The sequence below is a fragment of the Cricetulus griseus genome, chromosome 9 (genome assembly GCF_003668045.3).
Source record: "Cricetulus griseus strain 17A/GY chromosome 9, alternate assembly CriGri-PICRH-1.0, whole genome shotgun sequence".
NCBI classification, from domain to species: Eukaryota; Metazoa; Chordata; class Mammalia; order Rodentia; family Cricetidae; genus Cricetulus; species Cricetulus griseus.
In genome coordinates, this window is record NC_048602.1 from 24,980,577 (window position 1) to 24,996,786 (window position 16,210).

The following is a 16,210-nucleotide window of genomic DNA, read 5'->3' on the forward strand; positions in this document are numbered from 1 at the left end:
TGGAACTTGCTCTGTAGACCAGGCTGGCCATGAACTCAGAAATCTGCTTGGCTGTGCCTTCCAAGTTCTGGGATTAAAGGCGTGCGCCACCACCTTGCATTTAACCATCTTACATAGCACCTGCTAACTCATACCAGCCGTTTCTCTACTCCTGCAGCCCACAGTTCCCCATACAGGGCATGGTGCTGCCCATAAAGTACATTAATTAGTCTTACATTATCCACATTTCAGGATATAGGAAGTATTAGCATGAGTAAAAAATAGATTAGACACTGCTTATCACATATGAAAATAGACAGCATCCCAGCTGACCAGTATACCTTCACAGTAACAAATGTTAACACTGATAATATTCGCAAGTTAAAACACCTGAAGATTCGCCGGGCATTGGTGGCGCACGCCTTTAATCCCAGCACTGGGGAGGCAGAGGCAGGAGGATCTCTGTGAGTTCGAGGCCAGCCTGGTCTACAAGAGCTAGTTCCAGGACAGCCTCCAAAGCCACAGAGAAACCCTGTCTCAAAAAACAAAAACAAAACAAAACAAAAAAACCAAAAATCAAAACCAAAACTAAAAACCCATGGCCTGATAAATCCTGGGAAGTAAAATCGCTTCATGGATAATAGACACATTGCCTTTAAGAAGAAAGACAGGACTCAACAAAAGTCAGAAAAAAAGACCTCAGAAAAGCCAGAGAGGTTGTTGGCAAAATGTAGCTCTAAAAATAAAAGGGACTTGGGAGGTTGACGGAGTGTTTTTTTTTTTTTGAGACTAGTGTGTATGGGTGGTAGTGATGGAAGCCACTGTGAAGTGTCTGTGGAATGAAAGGACTTTGACTATACAGGGAATGACAGTGTAGGGACAAGTTGCGGAGAGCATGTTCTGTTAGAGAATGGAGGGCAGGGCGCAGGCAGAGCTTGGTGGACAAGCAGTGAGGAAGCAGGTTGGACATGAAGCTGGAATAGCTTGAGATCTGGGGAAAGGAGAGTGATAAAAATTAATTAAACAGACAATATGAAATACAGAGGAGACCTGGAGGAAGAGGAAACTGGGATTGGTATGTAAAATAAGATTGTTTTTAATTTAAATTAAAAAGGAGGAGGAGCAGCTGGCCTCCTCTAGGAAGGTCCCCTGCAGTGACAGCCAGCTGGAGAATCTGGTCCCCAATATTATATGCAGCTGTCCTTTTATACAGACTTCACCCCAGATGGCCACTCCTGTTTCCACTCTAGAAAGCTGGGTTTCTCTGCGAAACTTGATTCAAGAGCCTTATACCTTTCCATTTCCTTCATCATTGGCTAGAGTAGACCCGCTTTCTCCATCCTAGATATCAGGCAACTAGGAACAGCCCCTCCCAAAATGGGTTTAGGGGTCCCTAATCCTGCCTTCTTTGCTTACTCGCCTTGACTCTTCCTCAAAGCACCAAAGGCGCCTGCTCTGTGTGAGCTCTGGCTGCCCAACCTGCTGCTTCTCTCCGTGGCCCTGCAATTATTCTTGGGAATAATTGAAGTGCTCCTTGTCTCAGAATTTTGGGTACCACCAAACCCATGCAGTCAAACCGGCATTTCAAAATACCCCAAGCAAAGCTGTTACTGGAAGGGGTACCGTTAGACCAGTGGTTCTCAACCTCTAATTCTGTGACCCTTTAATACAGATGTGGTGACCCCCCAAATCACCCAGTTATTCTGTTGCTACTTCCTAACTGTAATTTTGCTACTTTATAGATCCTAATGAAAATATCTGATACGCAGGATATCTGATACAATACTTCAAAGGGGGTCATGACCAAAGGTTAAAAACCACTGATCTAGAACTTCAGTTCTAGGATTTCCAGTGCCTTTTCTGGCTTCTGAGGGTGCCAGGAACACATGGGGCACACAAACAAGAAGGCGAAGCACTCATACCCACACAAAGTAAGTCCTTTTTAAAAAAGTGATATTGCCATAGACAACATCATCACTTGTAAGGAATTCTTGGATTTTTTTTTTTTTTTGCAGATTTTTTATTTGAATTAGAAACAAGATTGTTTTACATGTCAATCCCAGTTCCCTCTCCCTCCCCTCCTCCCCTACCACCCCCAACTAAAACCCTACCTATCACATATCCTTTCTGTTCCCCAGGGAGGGTGAGGCCTTCCCTAGGGGGTCATCAGAGTCTATCGTGTCCTTTGGGATAGGGCCTTGGCCCACCCCCGTGTGTCTTGGCTCAGGGAGTATTCCTCTATGTGGAATGGGCTCCCAAAGTCCACACCTATGCTAGGGATAAGTACTGAACTCCTACAGGAGGTCCCGTAGATTTCTGAGGTTCCCTCACTGAAGCCCATGTTCCTTGGGTCTGGATCAGTCCCATGCTGGTTTCCCAGTGATCAGTCTGGGGAGCAAGAGTTCCCCGATGTTCAGATCAGCTGTTTCTGTGGGTTTCACCAGCCTGGTCTTGACCCCTTTGCTCTTCACTCGTCCTTCTCTGCATCTGGATTCCAGTTCAGTTCAGTGATTAGGGTGTCTGCTTCTAATTTCCACCAGCTGCTGGGTGAGGGCTATCAGGTGACTTATAAGTCAGTCATCAATCTCATTATCAGGGGAGGGCATTTAAGGGAGCCTCTCCTCTGTTGCTTAGATTGTTAGCTGGTGTCATGGATTTTTAATGATTTAATTCATTGTCCCTTAGGAAATTGATAATCTTGTGATGATTTGCCCGGCATTATCTGTTTTAATGGTTTTATGCACAGCATTTTGATGTTCAATGCAATGATGCCTGATCAAACAAGAGTTTGGGTTGGCATATCTCTTATCCTCTAGAACGATTACAAGTGCCAGTTTTCTACCTACTGTCCAAACAGTCACTGTCAGTAACTATACTAGATGTGATGATAATGGACCAAAGGAAAACACTTGAAGGTTTTCCCTAGTTTTTATAAGTTCTTTTATTTAAGTGTTTAAAGTTATTTTCTTTCTTTGTGTGTATGAGTGCTTTGACCTGCCACACGCTCACACGATCCCTATGGAAGTGGTTAGCCTCCATACCGGTGCTGGGAATCAAACCCGAGACCTTTGCAGGATCCAGTGCCATTACTCACTGAGCCCACTCTATGGCCCTGTTAAGTCCTTTTATATAGTTGTGACTTTTAATGGCATCAAAGTCATTTCTTCATTTAATTTTGTTGTCTAATAAAAATGGCAAGTCGGTAATATAACATTGGGGTGCTATCATTAACCCTTAAAATTTCAAATAAGCCGGGCGTTGGTGGCGCACGCCTTTAATCCCAGCACTCGGGAGGCAGAGGCAGGTGGATCTCTGTGAGTTCGAGACCAGCCTGGTCTACAAGAGCTAGTTCCAGGATAGGCTCCAAAGCCACAGAGAAACCCTGTCTCGAAAAACCAAAAAAAAAAAAAAATAATAATAATAAATAAATAAAAAAATTAAAATTAATGGATCTACAGTCTCCAAACATTGTTTTTGTTATTTTGCACTTCTCCTCCTCCTCCTCTTTCTTCTTCTTCTTCTTATATTATTATTAGTAGTAGTAGTAGTTTTGGAGACAGGTTTTCTCTGTGTAGCTACTGAGACCTTGTTTTGGAGAGAGGATCTCTCACATTACAGAGCTGTGTGGCTTGGGACTTGCTATGTACACCAGGCTGGACTGGAATTCATAGTCCTCTTCGTGCTTACGAAGAGTAAAGTTAAGTGTTAGCATGCCTGGCTCTCAAGATTTGTTCCTCTGATTATTTAAACGTGCATCTGTGTGTGGGCCTGTAGACATTTGAGTGCGATGCCTTCAGCTCCCGGAAGAGGGCGTCAGGATCCCCGGCGGCTGAGCTTTCTGTGTTGCTGCTTGCTGGGAACTCACCTTGGGTCTCCAGCACGAGCTGCAAGTGTGCTTAGACAGTAAGCTCGCTCGCTCGCTCGCTCTCAAGCCCCCTGAACTGGCATAACCAACGTGTCATTATTCGTATTCTGTCAAATAAGATACCCAAACGTGGGGCCCATGAACAGAAGATCGCTTCACTCTGAAACCCCACGGGGGGGGGGGGGATGTCCACTACATTTTTGAAGAACTCAAACCCCCATCCCCAAGACTGGAAGGTGCGAAGCCGCTCTTTCTGGACCTCAGAAGCAGGAGGGTTAAAGAATGAGTGCTGTGCTGGGGATTCTCGAGACACGGCATCAACCCAAATAGCCCGAGAAATCAGAGTGAAGTCCACACAAGGTGAGGCGGTGGGCCAAGATTCTATCTTTTCTCCAGGCAGTGGCCTGCGGGAGTACAGAGAGGAAACTACATTTCCCACAGTCCTGTGTGCCAAGAGCACCGTCGGGCAGGGCGGGACTTCCGTCGCCACCATTGTGACGTCCGCATTAGTGCAGGCTCTGTCCACACTGGTTTAGGGGACCTCTGCTAGATGGCATCCCACCCGTGGAGCTCCGCGGAGGGGTGGGGGACAGAGGGACCACGGCATCTTCCTCCATCCCCTGTGACATCTTATCCTGCTCGTACCTGCAGCCATCCCCTGAGCTTTGCAGGGGTTTCCTCACCGGGCACCCGAGGGCACCCCAGGTGTGTTTGCGAGTGAGCCCCTCCCCCCACTGCCTGCCGCACTGATGGACCAAGCTCAGGTGATTGGAGGGGCTCTCAGATCTCGCCCAGATCCAGAGGGTGTGTGAGTGTGAGTGTGTGTGTGAGTGTGAGTGAGTGTGTGTGTAAGAGTGTGAGTGTGTGTGTGAGAGTGTGTGTGTGAGAGAGAGTGTGTGAGTGTGTGTGTGAGAGAGTGTGTGTGTGAGTGTGTGTGTGTGAGTGTGTGTGTGAGTGTGTGTGTGAGAGTGAGTGTGAGTGTGTGTGTGAGTGTGTGTGTGAGAGTGAGTGTGAGTGTGTGTGTGAGAGAGAGAGTGTGAGTGTGTGTGAGTGTGTGTGTGTGTGAGACAGAGAGTGAGTGTGTGTGTGTGAGTGAGTGAGAGAGAGTGAGTGTGAGTGAGAGTGTGTGTGAGTGTGTGTGAGTGAGAGAGAGTGTGTGTGTGTGAGTGAGTGTGTGTGTGTGAGTGTGTGTGTGAGTGTGTGTGTGAGTGTGTGTGTGAGTGTGTGTGAGTGTGAGAGAGTGTGTGTGTGTGAGTGTGTGAGTGAGTGTGTGTGTGTGAGTGAGTGTGTGTGTGTGTGTGAGTGTGAGTGTGTGTGTGTGAGTGAGTGTGTGTGTGAGTGTGTGTGTGAGTGTGTGTGTGTGTGTGAGTGTGTGTGTGAGTGTGTGAGTGTGTGTGTGAGAGAGAGTGAGTGTGTGTGAGTGAGTGTGTGTGTGTGAGTGAGTGTGTGAGTGTGTGTGTGTGTGTGTGAGAGTGTGTGAGTGAGTGTGTGTGTGTGAGTGTGTGTGGGTGTGAGAGAGTGTGTGTGTGTGAGAGAGAGTGTGTGTGAGAGAGAGTGTGAGTGTGTGTTCTCGCCTTCATTGCTGCTTCTCCTGAGGTATTAGCGCTCAGGGGGTGCTGAGGGGGGTGGGACTCCAGGCCGGGTGCTCGGCCCTGGCGGGGTGAATCGTGGACCAGGTGTAACAAGTGAGTGAGCTGGTGGAGTTTCAGAGCCCTGGAGCCTCCTCCAGAGAGCAGTGGTTCAGGCTCCCGCAGCCTGTGGCGTTGAGTGTGCTTCCCGAGGGCGCCTGGGAAATTCTCTGTAGATGGAGAGCTGTGGCAGCGGGCTTAACTAGCTTCAGAGCCCAAGGGGAGTTTAAGTCAGAGCCAGGTTTGCAGAGAGGTTTTGGGCGTCGAGCTCGGCAGGTCATCATCAGGCAGTGCCTTTCACCGAGCCGTCTCACTAAGCCCAAGACCCCACGTTTAGATGATAACGTTTTGCACATTTCCTGGTCCTTTGCTGGTCTGGGCACAGTGGGATGCGAGACCCGGGGATCCGGTAGGCGCCGGTGGTTTCATGGCCTAGTGCATCCTGCAAGGTGGGCAGACTCGGGGAGGAGGGGGCTAGGGATGAGAGGGACTGAAGGGTGGTGTCTATGGACGACGCGTCTGGTGGGCTTAACTGTCCCTTCCCATCGTGCTAGGGCTGTGTGACCTTTGGGGATGTGTTTGTCGACTTCTCCTGGGAGGAGTGGGAGCTCCTGGATGAGCTGCAGAGGCTACTCTACCTCAGTGTGATGCTGGAGAACCTTTCACTTGTGACCACACTTGGTAAGTATCTGTGACGCTGCTGCTTGGCAGATTCCAAATGGAATGACTTCAGCAGCTGAAACGCTATCTATCTCATAGCTGGATGTGGTGGAGCGTGGTGCCTTTAACCCCAGCACCGTGGTTCGAAGCCAGCCTGGCGTACAAAGCAAGTTCCAGCACAGCCAGGGCTGTTACACAGAGAAGCCTGTCTTTGCGGGGAAACGGTTGTTATCACTCCATTTTTAATCCCTTTGGATTGCAGGAAATGCTTAGCTCAGAGTGTGATGGAGTTTCAGGCAAATTGTCAAGCAGCCATCTGGTGTCTTCTGAAGGCCTGTCTTTGGAGGAATCTGCCCCTCTCAAGGATGCGGGCTGTTGAGCTGGGATCGTGTTTCTCAGTCATGTCCATTGGATGGTGACCCTCAGAACATGAATGGGTACTTCCTGTTTTAGTAAGTGACTGGGAGACGGATCTCAAAAGCGTTATTTCATCTTTCTTGTACCCGAGTCAGTAAGTCCAGCCTATGCTGGGGGCAGAGTCTTACATGAGAGCCAGGGTTTCAGCTGATAGCTGTCAGGGGTGGCCATCTTTCAAGCTGCTGTCCACAGGACTTCATACCAACTCACGTTCATGCCAGCGTTTCCTCGTATCTTATGAAGAACTGTGTGTGTGTGTGTGTGTGTGTGTGTGTGAGAGAGAGAGAGAGAGACAGACAGACAGAGACAGAGACAGAGACAGAGACAGAGACGCTCGGGGTCTCTACATAGTCCTTATTGTTCTATCTCTATGTTGTTCTGTCACCAAGCCCAAGTTAATGTCTTATCCAATCGTGTCCCTTCTGTGGGCAAGAAAAACATGATAGTTGTGGCTAGAGAGAAGGCCCAGCAGTAAAGAGCACTTGCGTCTCGTCCACAGGACCTGGGTTCAGTTCCCAGCTATTTGACTGTTTACAGCCACCTTTAACTGCAGTTCCAGGAGATCTGACTCTCTTCTGTCCTTGCAGGAGCCTGCATGTATATGGTGTGCATACATATACACAGTTATAGACATACAAATAAAAACATTTTGTTTTTTTTTAATAAATTAATTTTAGAAATGATTGTTCTTGTCCTTTGCGTAATGACTGCGTTCTTTTGTGTGTGCTCTTTGGTTGCTTATTCTCTGGACAAACAGCTTTGTGGCACCTGCCAACTGAGTGCTAAAACCCTTCCCTAGCCCAGGACAGATTGCAGAAGAGGGGGTGCGTGAGCTTGTGAGGGATAGGATGTACGTACCCAGTTTGATTCCACCAATGCCTTCTTGGATGGAAATCACCATGGTTGACACAGATTTACCCTGATCTGGTATTCTTCCACATAGGTTTTTTTTGTTTTTGTTTTTGTTTTTTTCAAGATAGGGTTTCTCCGTGTAATGGCCCTGCCTATCTTAGAACTTGCTTTGTAGACCAGGCTGTCCTAGAACCCACTGAGACTCACTTGTCTCTGCCTCCCAAATGCTGTGATTAAAAGTGAGCACCCCCCTTCCACAAACTTGTAAGTGTACCACAAACAAAGCCATTACAGTGTTTCATCAACACCACCGCGCCTGACGTTCTTCATCTAAACCAGGTAGATTCTGTGTGAAGTCACTTTTGCCCTGGCGATTTATGGTGCCTCCCACTGACCGAGTCAGAGCATCCCTGGTTGACATCACCCTCAGCTGTGTTTCTGTTAGAAAGTTCCTAATAAGTTGACCTTGGAGCAGTCTTGGATCTGTCTGCATCCCCTTTGGAAATTTATTTTATGTATAGTGCATTTGTGTGCATGGATCATAAAACGTTAAGTGGAGGTCACAGGACAACCTCCATCCTGGGACCCTTCAAGGCCCAGCTCTCACCCTGCCCCTGGCCCCTCAGACAGACGGCTAGGCTTTCGTTCTGATGAACTGCCACTTGACAACAAAGGCAACTTGCTGCTCATTAGCTTTCCTCTGCTTTCAGGGTGTCGGTGTGGAGCAGACAGCAGGGAGGCACCTTGTGAGGAGAGCGTCTCTGTAGAAGCAGCGCCGCAGGCCGGGGCTGCGGAATCAAGTCTCTGGATTCGAACAGCCCTCCCCTGGGAGAAGTATGGCCCACTCCTGCAGAGCGTTCTGCACCTGGTTGAACACCATGGCTCGTGCCCTAGGCAGGCCCCGCATAGATGCGGACTCAATGGGAGAGGATCCTTAGTCACGGCAAAACCTCCCGGGCACCAGAAGCAGCGCTGCGGAGAGAACGCCATTGGATGGGGGGACAGAGAAGCCTCAGGGGGGAAGAATGCAGGCCACGTGGTTGAGACACCCTGCGCACGCAGAGAAGACGAGAAGGACCGGCTGGACAGCGGCAGCCCCCTGCAGCAACACACCCAGGGCACAGCGCCCGAGGAGGCGAATCTGTGCAAGAACACTGAGTGCCCGGAGCCGCTCACACAGAGCTGCAGCCTTGGGGAACACCAAGGCGAGAGTGATGGGCCGACTGTCCACAACAGTGACAGTGGGCAAGCCTCTCCACACGCCTCTCCTGCTCCTGACAGTCACATTCCTCTCACTGAGGAGAAACCCTTCAGGTGTCTGCCGGTTGGGAACGTGTTCAAGGAGATGCCCACTCTTTTGAATCACGGAGACATCCCCACCAGAGAGACACCCTATGTGTGTAAGGAGTGTGGCAAGGCCTTTGCTCACCCGTCACGTCTAGCCATGCACCAGAAATTTCACAGTAAGCAAAGCCACTACGCGTGCCATGAATGTGGGAGGCTTTTCCGTCGCAAAGACACACTTGTTCAGCACCAGAGAGTTCACACAGGGGAGAGGCCTTTCAAGTGCAGCGACTGCGACAAAGCCTTCAGCCGCAAAGACGTCCTCGCCCAGCATCAACGGTTTCACACCGGGGAGAAACCCTACACGTGCAGTGAGTGTGGGAAATCCTTTAGTCAGAGTTCCCACCTCATGGAGCACTGGAGAATTCACACGGGAGCGAGGCCCTATGAGTGTAGCCAGTGCGGGAAATTCTTCAGCCACACATCCAGCCTCCTGAAACACCAGAGGGCCCACGCGACGGGAGCAAGGCCCTACGTTTGCGGCAAGTGTGGCAAAGCCTTTGGCTGCAAAGACACGCTGACTCAGCACCAGATAATCCACACTGGTGCAAAGCCGCACGAGTGTGGTCAGTGTGGGAAGGCCTTCGGCCAGAAACAAATGCTTGCCAGGCACCAGAAAATCCACACCGGGGAAAGGCCCTACGAGTGCCGGGACTGTGGCAAGTGCTTCAGGCACAGCTCCAACCTCATTGTGCACCAGAGAATCCACACCGGAGCCAAACCTTACGCTTGCAGCGAATGCGGGAAATGCTTCAGTCACAACTCCAGCCTTGTCCTGCATCAGCGAGTTCACAGCGGAGCCAGGCCTTACGTGTGTGACGAGTGCGGGAAGGCCTACATTAGCAGCGCCAACCTGGTTCAGCACAAGAAAGTTCACACGGGAGCAAGGCCTTACGGGTGCAGCGAGTGTGGCAAGTCCTTCAGTCGTAACTCTAACCTCATCCTCCACCAGAGGGTCCACACCGGAGAGAAGCCTTTTGTCTGCACGGAATGCGGAAAAGCCTATACCAGAAGTTCTCATCTTCTACAGCATCAGAAGGTGCACGTGGAGGAAGAAAGGCCTGCTCCCGTGTGCGACAGCTTTGGTGACCCCTTAGCTGTAGCTCTTAAACTTCTTTAGCATAAAAACAAGAAAATGATTCAGCTGGGCATGGTGGCATCTCGCCTTTAATCCCGACACCGGGGAGGCAGGGGGAGGTGGATCTCTGTGTGTTCTAGGCCAGCCTGGTCTACAAAAAAAAAAAAAAAATATTCATCCTAGAGAAAAGCCTTATGCAATGAGAGAAATCTGATGCTACCATTTTTAAGCTAATACTCACACTGGAGCAAAGCTCAGTGAGCACTGTTTATGGAGCAACCATCATCCTGCAGGTTACCCTGGTCCGTTTCTTACATCCAGTCAGGGAGATTCCCAGTTAGCATCACGTGTAGGAAGGTTTTCACGAGATGTATTCAGCTTTCTAAACTGCCCAGGGCTCTTCACAGAGTTGCGTCACTGCCAAAGATTATAGATTCCCTCTCGCTATTACCATCTATCTGTTTCCGTCAGTCCGTTCTGCCCCAGAAAGGCAGACATTTGCTTGCTGTCCCCCTCCAGGGAATGACGAGTGTTCAAAGCCCACCGAGGCTTCTTTCTCCTGCCACAAGTGGAGTCTAAGCAGGCAGCTAACTTTGACTTAAAGGATCCCAGCTGAGTCCTACTGCAGATTGCCAGGCATTTTGTTCCGGAAAATGTTGACTTGTGACCGTAATCTTGCCCAGGTTCCCACCTTGAAACTGTCTTGCCCATTGCTGTTGCTTTTCAGTGACAAAGAATATGACAGCAGCCATTCTGCTTAGTTTTGTTTGCAATGTCCAGTGGATTGAGAAAGAAGTTGGGCTCTGCCAACGCAGAGTGATCTTTATTTATAGGCATATTTATGGTGATATATATAGGCACCATCTTTATTTGCCTCAGATAAGATCACAAGATAACAAGAGAGTTCTTGGTCTAGTTTAACAGAATGTGCCCCATTGCTGAGGCCGAACTAGAAAGAGCTTGGTCTGCTAAATTATATGCTCGAGTGTAAGGGTCACCTGTGATTTCATTGTTCATTCCAACGGCAGCACAGGAAGTGTGAAAATGCATTTGCTCCTGGAAGCTGTGTGAATTGGGTCCCTTTGATGTCATGGATCCCCTTGGATTCAAAAGTCACTGTTAACTGTTAATCAGTTGGCATGATGCAGCCCAGGTAGGTAGGTAGGTTGGTGGGTAGCCCCACCGTCTTGTGGTAGCACCCAAATATTCTTTCTTGTATGCCTGCCTTGTATGCCTGCCACCCTTCTCAGTGGTATCCAAGTACTGTGTCTCTAGAAAATTAGTCATTAACCTTAGCCAGGCAGTGGGGGCACACGCCTTTATTCCAGCACTTGATGTGAGCTCAAGGACAGCCGGGGCTACATACAGAGAAATCCTGTCTTGAAAAACAAAACTTTATTGATGTATAGCTAACATGCAATGCATTACAAATATGTAAAATACAAGATGTACGCTTTTTCAGCATCTGGATACCCCTGTGAACTCATCGTATTCAGGATCATGTGTCGGGGCTGAAGAATGTATGGCTCAATGGTTAAGATCACTATCTGTCCTAGAAGACCTGGGTTTCGTTCACAACACCCATATTGGTTGGCACACAATCACCTTTAAGTCCAACCCCGGGACTTACAGAAAACCAAAACCAGAAAACCAAAAACAAACCTAAAAGATAACGTGCATATCCCACACAACCAAGGACCCGTGTTCCTTCCTATCTCTGCCATCTCTTCCTGTCCCCTATCCACAGACATCAGCACGCGTTTTGTAGACTGTAGCAGTGAAATTTGGTTAGTATTCTCATGGGGAAACAGTGTTCTGGCGTGCACACACACATGTTGCATGACTCAGTGGTGTTGATTTGTATTGCTGACCAGCCAGCGCCCCATTGTATGCTACGTGTTTAAAATCCATTCAGTTAACGGGTGTTCTAGTCGCTTATAGCTTTGGCTATTACAGATAAGGCTGTTGCAGGATTTGGCTTCAAGTTCAGAGAGAATAACATTTTATTGTGTGTTACGTGCTGGCTGCATTTTATCCCATTCACCAACTGAAAATGTATTAGTTGTTTTCAGAATTTGGCAGTCGTGAATAAACCCGCTACGTATATTTGCGTGCAGTTTCTCTCTGGAAGAGTTTTTCATGCCAAGGAGCAGTATCTATCAAGGAATATATCAAACGTGTGTTTAATCTGGGTAAACTGCCAAGTTGTTGTCGGAAGTGGCTAGTCCACCACCGGCAGATGTACCTCAAAGACAGAACTTGACCAGCATGCGTGAGGTCCTAGGTTCGATCCTCTGTGTTTGGGGGTGGTGGGGCAAGTATCCGACAAGCAACCATATATTTGAAGATGCATTGGCGGGCCCAGTGAGATGGCTTAGCAGGCTAAGGCACCTGCTGTCAAGCATAAGTACCTGAGTTTGATCCCTTGTAGCCCTGTAGTGGATAACTGAATCCTGCAGGTTGTCCTCTGATCTCATGATCACACACACATACACACACACACACACACACACTCACACACACACACACACACACACACACACACACACTCACACACACACACTCACACACTCACACACACACACACACACACACAAATGGAACTTGAAGAAGGTCAAGTGCCTACCACTTTGAACTGCGGCAAGCAGCAAATGGCAGCCCTCCCCATTTCTTATTAGCAGTTGGCATTGTCGATGTTTTGAGACGTAGCTGTCTCGTTGAGCAGATTTGTCACTTTTCCTTTTGCTTGCAGTGTTCCACGATGACAAGCGATGGACATCTTTCCGTGTTTTTTTGTTTGTTTGTTTCTATAATGGGGATTGAACCTATGGCCTTGCACATGCCAGGCAAGCGCTCTACTCTGCTGTAGCCCCGCCCTTTCAAAAACTTGTTGAGGCTATCTATGGCAAGACAGCTCAGCAGGTGAAGGCGCTTGCCGCCAGGCCCACTGACCCGAGTGTGATCTCTGGGACCCATGTGAAAGAAGGACGTGTCATTATGCAGAGAGGTCAGAAGACAAGCGACAAAGGCAACAGAACTCCGTTGCCTTCTCCTGCCATGTGAGAGCTGGGGATCAAACTCAGGCCATCAGACTTGGCAGCAGATGGGCTTCACCAGCCAAGCTATTTGTGATGATCCGTGCATTGTAGTTTTAGGGTTTGCATTAGCTTGCTTTTGTGTTGCTGCAACAGAATGCCTAACATGGAGCAGTTATGAAGGAAAGCACCAGGATTCCGGGGGGGAGGAGAAATAGAGACAAAGAATGCCCTGTGACGGAGGAAGGCAGGGTTCTCGGATGTGAGAATAAAGGGCTTCGTGGTGTCTAGTTTCCAGACCTGGTGTCGCTTCAGAGCTAGTGGCTAAGATGAGATTTTCCCATATTGCTCCCAAAGAGAGGAATTGTAGAAAGTAATGGGATACTTAAGGAAAAAAAAATTAAAGTACATTATTATGCTAGGCAGTGGTGGCACACGCCTTTAATCCCAGCACTCAGGAGGCAGAGGCAGGCACATCTCTGAGTTCAAGGCCAGCCTGGTCTACAGATCAAGTTCCAGGACAGCTAAGGCTACTCAGAGAAACCCCTTCTTCAAAAACAAAAACAATACCACCAAAAATAATACTCTTTAGGGGCTGGAGATGGTTCAGCAGTTCAGAGCACTGGCTGTTCTTTCAAAGGTCCTGGTCTAATCCCCAGCACCATGGTAGCTTACAACTTTCTGTAACTCCTTCTGGCCTTCATAGGCACAAGGCCTTTGAGTGGCACACAGAAATACATGTATGCAAACTACCTAAACACACAATAAAATATTTAAATTAATCAACATAAAATTAATAAAGATATTTTAAAGGCTGGGCATGGCTGAACTGGTGGTAGCACACACTTTTAATCCCAGCACTCAGGAAGCAGAGGCAGGTGGATCTCTGAGTTTGAAGCCAACCTTGTCTGCAGAATGAGTTCCTGGACAGCCAGGGTAACACAGGAGAAACCCTGTCTCACAAAAACAAAACAAAAGCTGGGCATGGTGATGCATGCTTTAATTCCAGCACTCAAGGGTCAGAGGCAGGTGAATCTCTATTAATTCAACTCCAGCCTAGTCTACAAACTGAGTTCCAGAGCAGCAAAGACTACACAGTAAGACTCCGTCTTTAAAACTCAAAACCACTAAGTCATCTCTCCAGCACCCTGCTTTTCAATTGGAGGGATTTAAAATATATGTTGGCGCGGGTGGGGAGTGGCTGGAGAGATGGCTCAGAGGTTAAGAGCACTGGCTGATCTTTCCAGAGGTCCTAAGCTCAAATCCCCCGCCTCCCGCCCCCCACAACCACATGGTGACTCACAGACATCTATAATGAGATCTGGTGCCCTCTTCTGGCGTGTGGGCAGACATGCCAGCAGAATGCTGTATACATAATAAATAAATACAAATAAAGTCAGCACACACACACACACACACACACACACACACACACACACACACACTCACATTCTGGGTATTATCTGCCTATTAGACATACCTTTTCAAATATTTTTTTGTCCATTGGTTGCTTTTTTGTTCTACTGTGTCCTTTCATAATGTTTTTTTAGTTTCTATACTTTATCAAATCTAACAACATGTAGCCTTTTCCCTACACTTTTGGCTTTCTTTCATTTTGGTTTTTCGAGACAGGGTTTCTCTGGGTATCCCTGGCTATCCTGGAACTCACTCTGTAGGCCAGGATAGCCTTGAACTCAGGGATTTGCCTGTCTCTGCCCTCTGAGTGCCAGGACTAAAGGTGTGCACCACCATAGCAGCACTGCTCTTGTTATTATCGCGCTCAAACTCCTGGATTCCAGCCATCCTCCTGCCTCAGCCTCCTTGAGTAGCTGAGCTGGGTCCCCAGGTGTATGCCATTGTTCCTGGATTGGATTTCATTTTGTTCAAGAAGTTAGGTAAAACTTTTTTTTTTTCTTCAAGACAGGGTTTCTCTGTGTAGCTTTGGAGGACATGATGCATTTTTAAATATTATTTTTTCTAAGCATCACTTTTTTCCATCTTTTTTATTTGAATTATAAACAAGATTGTTGTACATGTCAATCCCAGTTCCCACTCCCTCCCCTCCTCCCCTACCACCCCCCCCCAACTAAAACCCTACCTATTACATATCCTTTCTGCTTCCCAGGTAGGGATACCCAGCTTGATACCAGAACTTTCTATGTCACATCTTCTGTCCTAACGGCAGGAGCACTGTCATATTTGATATAAATATGGCTAGACTTTCACAGGTAGAGACATAGTCAATGAATTACAAAGGCAGGAGGAATGCCCACACCTTGACGGATCAAGGTGAGGTGGAATTGAAAACTGAAAACAATTGGATGTGATAGTTTACGTACAACCCCAGTGCTCCGGGGACTTTGCTATGAGCTTCAAGGATTTGAGACACCAAACCTTTCATCCCAGCACTTGGAAGGCTTAGGCACGTGGATCTCTTTGAGCTTTGAGACCATCCTGTTCTGCAGAGAGCTCCAGGCCAACACACTGGGAGCCTGTTGTCAAAACAACATAAGCAAAGAAAGAAATTTCAGAACGATAATATGCAACTACGTTTAAAAAATAAGCACACAAAGAAATGGCCAAATGAATGAATACACACCACAAAATTTGATGGCATATATCCTTAAAGAAAACAGGTATTATGGGGCTGAGGAGATGGCTCGGTGCTTACGATTAGTTGGTTTCTAGCAGAGGACCTGGGTATCATTCCAAGAATCCGTATGATGGCTCTCAGTTGTACGGAAGTCCACTTGCAGGGCTTCCAACAACGGGGTCAACTTCTTCCAGTATCAGGCATGCATAGGATGTTCAAACACGCATGCAGGGAAAAGCTCACATACATAAAGTACATAAATAAATCTTTTAAAATTTTTTCTCCATTTTTATTTAAATCAGAAACAAAATTGTTTTACATGTTAATACCAGTCCCCCACACCTCCCCTCCTCCCCCCACTAACACCCTACCTATCCCATACCATATCTGCTCCCCAGGGAGGGTGAGGCCTTCCATGGGGGGGGGTCTTCAAAGTCTATTGTATCCCTTGGGATAGGGCCTAGGCCCACCCCCGTGTGTCTTGGCTCAGGGAGTATTCCTCTATGTGGAATGGGCTCTCAAAGTCCATTCCCTATGGTAGGGATAAGTACTGATCTACTACAAAAGGCCCCATAGATTTCCGAGGTCTCCTCACTGACACCCACGTTCATGGGGTCTGGATCAGTCCCATGCTGGTTTCCCAGCTATCAGTCTGGGGACCAAGAGCTCCCCCTTGTTCAGGTCAGCTGTTTCTGTGGGTTTCACCAGCCTGGTCTTGACCACGTAGCTCATCACTCATCCTTCTCTGCAACTGGATTC

The 16,210-nt window shown here is 48.0% G+C and overlaps 1 protein-coding gene across 3 annotated transcripts; it reads left to right on the forward strand.

Moving 5' to 3' along the window:
* Window positions 1–4,310: 4,310 nt before the first annotated feature.
* Window positions 4,311–11,939, forward strand: LOC100758625 (zinc finger protein 304). 3 transcript variants are annotated; one of them, XM_027430840.2, is made up of 3 exons: window positions 4,311–4,608; window positions 6,027–6,153; window positions 8,112–11,939. In XM_027430840.2, exons 1-3 carry the CDS (start codon window positions 4,594–4,596, stop codon window positions 9,863–9,865), a joined length of 1,896 nt encoding a protein of 631 aa, XP_027286641.1. In that variant the 5' UTR covers window positions 4,311–4,593; the 3' UTR covers window positions 9,866–11,939. The 3 variants fall into 3 exon arrangements, with proteins under 3 accessions (XP_027286641.1, XP_035305195.1, XP_035305196.1); XM_035449304.1 differs by having other exon boundaries at window positions 4,312–4,549; XM_035449305.1 differs by lacking the exon at window positions 4,311–4,608 and adding an exon at window positions 5,505–5,921.
* The last annotated feature ends 4,271 nt before the right edge of the window (window positions 11,940–16,210 follow it).